This window comes from Poecilia reticulata, linkage group LG17 (genome assembly GCF_000633615.1).
Source record: "Poecilia reticulata strain Guanapo linkage group LG17, Guppy_female_1.0+MT, whole genome shotgun sequence".
NCBI classification, from domain to species: domain Eukaryota; kingdom Metazoa; phylum Chordata; class Actinopteri; order Cyprinodontiformes; family Poeciliidae; genus Poecilia; species Poecilia reticulata.
The window spans coordinates 28,720,792-28,730,313 of NC_024347.1; the positions used below are offsets into that span (position 1 = coordinate 28,720,792).

General features: G+C 47.1%; 2 protein-coding genes across 3 annotated transcripts in view; both read right to left on the reverse strand.

Moving 5' to 3' along the window:
• The window catches only part of dhx9 (DEAH (Asp-Glu-Ala-His) box helicase 9), a 15,416-nt gene extending 8,412 nt beyond the window's left edge, over positions 1-7,004 (reverse strand). The window contains exons 1-13 of one of the 2 annotated variants that reach the window (XM_008434672.2): positions 6,889-7,004; positions 5,288-5,439; positions 5,078-5,218; positions 3,842-3,971; positions 3,616-3,758; positions 3,390-3,538; positions 2,025-2,071; positions 1,812-1,948; positions 1,649-1,738; positions 938-1,099; positions 764-841; positions 497-688; positions 291-432 (exon numbers count right to left, since the gene is read on the reverse strand). In XM_008434672.2, the coding sequence (XP_008432894.1) occupies positions 291-432; positions 497-688; positions 764-841; positions 938-1,099; positions 1,649-1,738; positions 1,812-1,948; positions 2,025-2,071; positions 3,390-3,538; positions 3,616-3,758; positions 3,842-3,971; positions 5,078-5,218; positions 5,288-5,398 (1,522 nt within the window). In that variant the 5' untranslated portion in view covers positions 5,399-5,439; positions 6,889-7,004. Of the gene's footprint in view, positions 1-290; positions 433-496; positions 689-763; positions 842-937; positions 1,100-1,648; positions 1,739-1,811; positions 1,949-2,024; positions 2,072-2,191; positions 2,277-3,389; positions 3,539-3,615; positions 3,759-3,841; positions 3,972-5,077; positions 5,219-5,287; positions 5,440-6,888 lie in introns of those variants that run through there. The other variant, XM_008434673.2, reaches the window with a different exon arrangement.
• A 2,315-nt stretch (positions 7,005-9,319) lies between these two features.
• The window catches only part of LOC108167074 (uncharacterized), a 6,758-nt gene continuing 6,555 nt past the window's right edge, over positions 9,320-9,522 (reverse strand). Inside the window, exons 3-4 of the mRNA XM_017309906.1 lie at positions 9,366-9,477; positions 9,320-9,324 (exon numbers count right to left, since the gene is read on the reverse strand). Coding sequence (XP_017165395.1) covers positions 9,320-9,324; positions 9,366-9,477 — 117 coding nt within the window. The remainder of the gene's footprint in view (positions 9,325-9,365; positions 9,478-9,522) is intronic.

The following is a 9,522-nucleotide window of genomic DNA, read 5'->3' on the forward strand; positions in this document are numbered from 1 at the left end:
TTGGGTCCTGTTGGGTTCTGTGGGGTGTTTGTTGGGTTCTGTGTGGGGTGTGTTGGGTTCTGTCGGGTTCTGTGGGGTGTTTGTTGGGTTCTGTGTGGGGTGTGTCGGGTCCTGTGTGGGGTGTGTGTTGGGTCCTGTGTGTGGGGTTAGGGTTCTGTGGGGTGTTTGTTGGGTCCTGTCGGGTCCTGTGTGTGGGGTTAGGGTTCTGTGGGGTGTTTGTTGGGTCCTGTCGGGTTCTATGGGGTTCTGTGACCTGCAGCAGGGCTCCCCCTGCTGGTGGCTCTGCGTACCGACGGTGCAGAACAGGACGCTGGCGTGCGGCCGCGGCAGGACGGACTCGAAGCGGACGCTGTAGCCGCAGCTCTTCCCCAGGTCCTCTGCTCTCTCGTAGGCGACCCGCTCTGCCACTGACACTGCGCTGATCCGCCGGGGCTGCAGAGGGATCGGGTCAGAACCGGGTCTGAGCTTACAGCCATGGAAACGGGTCGGGTTCTACCTGCGTGACCACGATGTTGCAGTCGGACGCGCGGCCGCCCTTGATGAAGCGGTCCAGGATGTACTGCGGGACCTGCGTGGTTTTGCCGCAGCCCGTCGCTCCTCTGATGATCACGACCGGGTTCTGCTCCACCGTCGCCATGATCTCCTCCTCAAACTGCTTGACAGGAAGCTGCTGTCGCTCCGACAGGATCTGCAGGACGGCAGGAGGCGGGTCAACATTTGGGTCAGGCTGAGACGGCGGCGGAGGATCGCGTTGCAGGCGGACCTTCTGCAGGTTCTCATCGTGTTCCAGTTGGTACATCAGCTCGCCGTGGAGATCGCCGCTGATCTGCTCCGGAGTGCACTAGACCGGAAGAACCACACATCAGGACCCGACCAGAACCGGACCGACCCGGTCCGGATCCGGACTCGTCAGATCAGGAGGTGTGAGGTCTCCTACGTAGGCCAGCGGTCCCTCGTCGATGTTGCTGCTGGTCCAGGGGTTCCAGTTGACCTGCGGAGGCGACCAGGGGACGACGCCGCTGCTGCTCTGCTTCTGAGACGGCTCGAAGGCGGCCATCTTGGCCTGGACCAGAGACACCGGGGCGCCGGGGTCTGCAGGCTGAAACAAGCCAACGCAGTTCAGGTGTTTACTGCCCTCTGCAGGCCAGGAAGGAAGCTGCACCATCAGGTTCTGCTTTAAAATGAACCAACTTCTACTGAAGGGTTTGATCAGCAGGTTAACGCTGAAAACTCCCACGTTTATCACAGTCAGTGAAGGCATCAGCTGCAGGTCGTCGACAGTTTGGCTTCAGTTTGGAATCGGAACCAGTCACTGAAGAGTTAAAGGTTCTGCTCAGACCCGGATACATTTCACGCAGAACTCACTGTGATCCGATTAATGACCGAGTCAGACCTCAGGATATTCATCAAAAACAAAGTCCAATCAGTCCAGACCTCTGGTACCAGAGGCCCGGAACCAGACCTCTGGTTCAACAAACAGGACCAGACCTCTGGTACCAGAGGTCTGGTTCTGGACAGAACAACCCATTTCTTGTACCGACTTAGATCTGTTCCTAGCTCATCGCTCTGACCCCTCCCGACCCGGCCCATTAGAGCTGGACCAGCCGGTTCTGCTGGTTCTGAGGCGGACCCGGTAGAGGGGACTCACAGGCGGGGGGATGTGGACTCCCAGCTCCTGGACCATGGCGGCCAGCTGCTGCTGCAGGTCTGGAGCCACGTTGACCTCGTAGGCCTCCAGCTGGAACAGACAGACAGACGGTCAGGTTCTGTTCTGGTTCTGATGGCTGGAGCGGTCCGACTGCAGCTGATACCGTCTCGCCCTCCTTCTTCTTGGTGACCCCGGAGTACGGCTCGATGACCCCAAGGTGGTACAGCTGCCGGACCACGGACAGCGCGCAGGACTGGGCCGCCAGCTTCTTGTTGGACCCATGCTCCCGGGCCGTGATCTCTGAGGGGAACCAGAGCTGAAGGTCAACCAGAACCACGGACCGGACTGGACCGCTGGTTCTGAGAGGAGCTCTTACTTCTGCCCAGCTGCCTCACAAACAGCTGCATCTCTGCAATGAAGCTCCTGCAACACAAACATCCTGCATCATTTCCTGTGCTCTCCAAAATAAAAGCACATTGCCATTATCATCGTTATCATCATCATCATCTTCGTCATGGTGGTCCAGTGAGGAGCAGAACTCACCTGTGGCGCCGACGGCAGGAAGCCTGCATGTGTTTCTGCGGGACTTTCTGGATCATTTACCAGCAGCAGCAGCAGCAGCTCTGCCCTGCAGTGACACCAGAGATCACAACCAGACTGCAGCTGGCCCCGCCCCTTACAGGCCCCGCCCCCTGTGGCACACAGGCCACGCCCCACATCGAGGCCCCGCCCCTTTCAGCCTTGCCATGGGACGGCTTTAGAGCGTCTAAACGCTGTCCCATGTCTTCCTTCGGTTCGGTTGTGAGTTCTGGTGTCACCTTGTTGTTTGTAGCAGAGCAGGAAGCTAACGGTCGGGTTCGACCCGATTCAACAGCTAAACATCTGGTACCGACCAGGACCTCAGAGGGGTCAACCTGGACCCAGTGCGGACTGGTTTGTCCCCTCTGAGTCCGTCACAGTTTGAATCTGTGTTCAGCGACCCGACTGATCTCAGGTCGGTGAACACAGACCTCTACAGCAGGGTACCAAAGGTGAAGCTGGTTCTGGTGTTTGGGTTCTGGTCAGAGGTTCTGAGACCGCTCCGGTGTAGCCGACACACCCTGGAGGTCTCTGGGTTTGAGCCGTCCAGCAGAAAAACATGCAGAACTTCCTGCCGACCGCCCGGTTCCAGCCCGGTTTCAGCCCGGCATCCGACCCGGCCCAGGAGGAGGAGGAGTCCAGTTAGGATTGGATAGACAGACCAGAACCTCTGATGAGCCGGTTCTGGTTCATCAGGGATTAGAAAGTGAGAAGCAGTCCGGCCCGGTTCTGCTCTCTCTCCTAGATAAATCTGTTCCGTTAGAGGCAGAAAGTAATCCTGGTTCAGTCCATTCAGACCGTCTAGCAGCCGGTTCTGGTTCTGTTGGAGGGTTCTGTTCAAAGTGGGTTTTTCTTTCTGCTGTCGCCTTGTGCTTGATTGGGAGGAACTGATGTTTCACAGTAAAGACAGACAAAGAAAAGCTAAAGTCCGAACAGAACCTCAGACCCAATCCAGACTTCAGTAGAAACGTTTCATCTCAGATTATAATCCTGATATTTATGACTCAGGCGTTCATGTCAGACCCGATCAGAATCTATGATGGGCTGAGAAAACCCGGCCCGGTTCAGAGCCGGTCCGGGTTCCTGTGTCTAACAGCTCAGTCTGGATCTGGTCTGAAGTTCTGCTGCGGTTCTTAGACCCAGTCGGTCCTCTGGTCCAGACCTGTTGTGATCCGGTCCCACTTGGCTGTACTTATACTCAGCACTGGTTTTCTCCTTCTGGAAGAACTGGTTCAGACGGGCCTTGGCGTTCTCCAGGGTCCAGTTTCCGTGCAGGTTGGCGTTCAGATCCACCTCCTCCGATTCCAGAGTCTGAGAAGGAGAACGGATCCATCAGATGGAACCGGCTTACCCTCAGAAACCCAGCCGACCCGACCCGAGCCTGGTACCGCCTGGGCCTCCTGCTCGTCCCTGCGGGCGTAGTACTCCTTCAGGTTGGCTCCTCGCTCCCACTCCGCTCCTCCTCCTCCTCCTCCTCCTGAGTAACCCAGTCCAGTTACTCCTGGAACCGGTCCAGTGACACCAGTTTCCCCTGAAACATAAACCAGAGTGAGAACTCCCAGAGGTTCTGTGTTCAGTTCTGACCCAAACGGAAGTCGAATCGTCAGGATTTGCCTTGTTCCTCTTTAACGACCAGGTGAGGAGGCAGCGGGCCGCTGGGAGGGAGGTTTCCGAAGCCGCCGCCGTCTCCTCCTCCTCCGTCTCCTCCTCCTCCGTCCAGCTGGTCACCTGCAGGAGGACCAACCTGCAGGTCCAGAACCGACAATTAGCTCCAACCTTTAGAGGGTTTTGACTGAATAATAATAATACACTTTATCTGAACAAGAAACACAGAACAGAAAAATAAAAAATATAAAACAATAAAGAGACATAGATCAATAAAAAGAAATTTGTTAGAAAAAAAACGACATTATACAAAATGAGCCAGTTTGAAGAAATTAGTTTTAAGGTTAGAGTCAAATGATGGCAGAGAATCAGAGCTATGGAGAAATTCTGTTCAGTTCAGGAAAGTTTTGACCAATCCATGATTTCATTTCAGAGGCAATCTGAAAGGTGTGGGGTGCACCTGGTCTCACTAGCACAGCAGGAAAAATGGTCTTCTGGAAACAAGACCAAGTGGAAGAAGATAAATGAGCAGAGGACCAAAACCAGAACCCTGAGGTCCACCTGGGGATGACTGACTTTCAGTTCTTGAGTTGGACATAAATCTGTTGCAGTAAGCAATAAATCAATTAATCACTTGATGAATTAAAACAAGCTCCATAATCTCCATTTACTTTCATCTCTTCCTACCAAAGACTGGATGGTAAAATTCTTCATTCAGGCAATTTGGTCTCAACTACAGTGTTTTGAAGGACAAAGTTGTTTGCAGAGACTTCATGGTTCATTTTATTCATTTATCTTTGATAATGTGTTCTTGCATTATTCTGCCTCTATATTCGTTGACAATGGCCTCAAAACAACAATATTGTCATTTATCACAATAGCTTCATTTATTGTCCTGCTAAATGTGTTGCGACAGGATTAGGTGGACACAGTGCTGATGGTCTCCAGGTAAGACTTGAACACATTCAAAGAAGGAACTTTGTCCTCTTTACACACATATATACAAACAGTGGAAAAGGCATTACTGACATACTTTATTTGAAAAAGGTTGTTTTATGTCATTTCCTTTAGTTCTGTCACCTTGATGTGAGTGGAGGCTGCTCTTCTACTTCACTCCTTTGTTATAAAGAAAGTTGTGCAGTTTGTTTCATGTGCAGAAAGTGATGAGTCATAACTGAACAATTTGTTAAGAACTTAAAGTTTAATAAAAAGAGCTTTGTTGTGCTGGGTGACCAGAACACTGACCCCTATGGCCGGGACCTCGGCTGCGTTTATCTCTCCGACCCGGACCAGGTAGTTAACGAAGTCCCTGGCAGCGTTGGTCTGAGAGTCCTTCTTGTTGGTGGAGTTCCCCATGCCGATGTAGTTGAAGCCGTCGACTCGGACCTGCAGGGGGAGAGACTCGGGTCAGAGCCGATGTGTGGAGCTGCTGCCGAGCGGCGACGGAGGACTCACTTCACACATGAACTTCTGCCTGTTCTTGTTTCCCGCAGCTCGGATGTCGTAGCTGGGAGTCAGCTTCTTCTTCCCGCACCAGGCGTACAGGAAGTTCTTGATGTCCGCCATGATGGAACGCCAGGAAGGAGACGGTCCTCCTCTGATCCAACCTCAAAGTCACACAAACCATTTTAATCAAAGTGGCAGCAAATATTTTCACTGAAATCAGTTTGTCCACCGAGTTCTGGTCCAAATGTATGGAGGACTGGTCCTGACAAAATTAGCTATATATATATATATATATATATATATATACACACACACTGCTCAAAAAAAATAAAGGGAACACTTAAACAACACAATATAACTCCAAGTAAATCAAACTTCTGTGAAATCAAACTGTACACTTAGGAAGCAACACTGATTGACCCGACGAGGGTCCCTGTTGTCAATCAGTGTTGCTTCCCAAGTGGACAGTTTGATTTCACAGAAGTTTGATTTACTTGGAGTTATATTGTGTTGTTTAAGTGTTCCCTTCATTTTTTTGAGCAGTATATATTATATATATAATTAAATACAGATATTCACTGGATAAAAACTCCAATGAATAGAAATGTACTAAATGAATGTCAAATATGAAAAAAGAAACTAATAATGAAATAAAATGGGAAACTCAATAAAACAATTAGAAATGAAATGGAAAATGTAGTAATGAAGTTACATTTATACTATTGAAAATGATCATTTATGTCACTTTGTCAGCCAAAGCCTTTAATTTTTGGATGCAACAATTGTCAAATAAAACATGAAGCCCTGTATTCATGTCTATATTTATTGCCGTTTTATTTTGGCAGGGTCAGTCCTCCATACAGTTTAGTTTACTTTCACCGGGTTAAAAATGTTTTCTACTGAGGTTCGGCTTCAAGCACCAAACCTGCAGAAACTACAGACTGACGGACAGCAGCGGCGGGACCAACAATGGAATAAAAAATACAGAGAGCATCCTGGAAACATCCACTTCCATCTGTGTAGACATGCAATGAGTTAAAACTGTTATAAATTAAGTTTGAATTAGCCAGAGTACTGGAACCCGTCCCATCTGGACCGGACAACCCAACAGAGGTTTGGATGAAACAGTTTGTGGACAATGGAAGCTGGTTTCTGCCTGACTGGATGTGGAGACATGGAGGCGGTAGGTGCGTCTCGGAGGTGATGTTCACCAAGTCCAGCATTTAACTGCAACAGACGATCCTATTCACTTCTCCGATCATTTATGGAAACTGTTTTATAAACTTCAACTTCAAAACTGGATCCCAGGTCGGAACCGAGGATAAAAGAGAGAAAGATTTTTACCTCTTTTAGCTGCAACTTTGACACATTAAGCGCTCATTATAAACCCCATTACGCCAGAGAGCTACTTCCCGGTTCCTTTAATTATAACATTATTTAAGCATCACATTTAGCTGCTGGCGAAGGTTAGGCAAGAGCTACATGCTAAGATAACATTAGCCGTGTGCTAACTGCAGTTTTGTCTTCGGAGACGCTTAGCTGCCCTCACAGAGACACAGAATGAGGTTAATAACAAATATAGCACGATAAAAATACTTTTCTTTACTCACAAAAAAGTCGGAAATTAAAGGATGTCTCTCCGGAATCCGACAAACCGACAGAAAAATAAGAAAACGTTGATTTCCCTTAAATACTGTCGGTTGGTAATGAATCTGTACCGCCGCCATGTGGTCCGAAGGTGGAATTACACTGGGGTGTGTCTCCAGCTACCAGTGGAAGGATTTCTGCTATTAGTTGAATTTTATTTATTTATTTATTTATTTATTTATTTATTTATTTATTTATGTAATTTTTTTTGTCTTTCACAAAAATAAAACAAAAAAATTTATTCTGAATGTAGTATTAAAAATATAATTTATTATCCTTTAAATCAATACTGTAATAATTGACAGTGTTTATAAATATTGGTTTTAAGGGTGAAAATATATAATAAAAATTAGTTAGAAACCTCGTATATATATAATGGATAAACTATAACATATAAAGACCTATTTCAGGTTATATAAAGAGTGGTAGGTAAAACAATGTACCTTTTAAATCAGAAATCCTTGTAATAATTACTGCATCCCTCTTTTATTAAAGCACTTGTTCTAGAATAGCACAGCTCTCTTAGTCCTGATTTGTTCTTTCTCTAAAGGTTCAAACAAACGTCCTCACCCACCTGGAAACATTAGCGTCCATGTTTAGGACTATGGCTGTGAACCTGCGACTGCATCACCAAAACGTTCCAACAACTTCTTATGACGCAGAAATGAAAGTCCTCTGTGATGAAAATCACTTACTGTCCACTAAACACAACAACGAAGCATCTTTTGCATAAATATAGTTATAAAGAGGAACCACGGCTGATTAAAGGGAATAAAGATGAATTTGACTCAGACCATCAGCACACAGAGGATGCAGAATGAAACTCATAAAGCCTTTTCTGTCATGTGGTGAGGCAGACCCAGGTTGGACATGAAAATTATGATTTTAATGAAGAATACAGTTCAGACAGTCCATGAACAAGCAGCACAGCTGAGCGGAGAGCTGAGGCTCATAGACCAGACGATTGGACCAGGACACAGAGACAACAGGTGTAATCACAGAGCGAGACACACCTGGGAACAATCAAGAGGGTAGATGAGACAGCAAGGAGACCAGAGACAGAACCTCAAATAAACACAGAGAAACTCAAATCATTTTCTGATTAATCATCTAAATCTGGGCACAGACTGAGGGTGAATGTTTGATCTGAACCTGTTTTAACCAGTCAGTATTTTTGTTCCACATTATCCTGTGTAAAAAATCTCAGTTTGTCAGATGAAAATGCAGCTTTACTCCAAGTTCACTTGAAATAAATGAGAATAAACCACAGAGTTCTGATATCTCATTTTATTAGCTTCCAGCCAACCAGGTTCCCCTGACACCATTATCAGTTACACCAGGATAAGATACAGAATTAATCTGAGCATCAGTTCAAATAAACCAGTTTCAATAAACTCTACAAATACATTTAAACACAAACATATAAAACACTGAAATAAAATCAACAGTTCCCAGGTGAGTCTCCACATGAATCACTTTTACTCAGTGATTCCACCAGCAGTTCAGTTAGAAACAATAAAAATGGCGGCAGGAGGATCATGTGACTGGTTCTGGTTCTGGTTCTGGTCCAGAACCGAGGATAGAACCTGCTTCTACCTGGTCCAGTTATAAAAGTATCAGCCGGACCTCCATCCATCCATTTTCCTGCACCCTTGTCCCTCAGTGGGGTTGGGAGGGGTTGCTGGTGCCCATCTCCAGCTAACGTCCCGCGTGAGAGGCGGGGTCACCTGGACGGGTCACCAGTCTGTCTCAGGGCAACACAGAGACACACAACCATGCACACACACACTCACACACACACACACTGACACCTAGGGCCAATCTGGAGAGGCCAATTAACCTGACAGTCATGTTTCTGGACTGTGGGAGGAAACCGGAGTACCTGGAGAAAACCCACCATGCACAGGGAGAACATGGAGACTCCATGCAGAAAGACCGGGAATCGAACCCAGAACCTTCTTGCTGCAGGGCAGCAGCTCTACCAACTGCACCACTGTGCAGCCTCAGCCGGACCTCTTTAACACTTAATGTTTACCGTGTAGAACAGTTTTCATATGATTAGTTCTGAGTTGTTCCTTCAGTTTTATTTCACTGCTAGTTTTAATTTAGTTTCTTTGTTTCTAGTTTTATATTTTAAAGCAGAACAACAGACTGGATCTGGAGCTAAACATGGACAGAAGAGCTGCTGCTCCGTTAATATTACTTTGCTTTATGATCTCTCTGATCATGAGTACTTTAATAAATGATACATGAAGGAGGTTCTGGATGGATGTAAGATCTGAAATGATGAGAGGAGCTGAATTTAAAGATGAGGTAGTCAGGCGATCATATTAGGATTTTACTGTAAAGTATCATTTATTATTGATTCTTCGTGAAGTTTCATCAGATCATCAATCAGCCTGATCAACAGGACAGATGATCAGAGGTTCAGAGTTTTTACCTCCATTGTTAAGACTAGGACTGAAGTATGGGTAGAGTTTCTCCTTGAAGCAGCAGCCAGTAAAGGAGTAGATCAGAGCTGCAGCATCTACATCATAGAAGGAGACCAGACCCTGATCATAATCCACAAACACCCCGACCTTCTCTGGACCAGGATG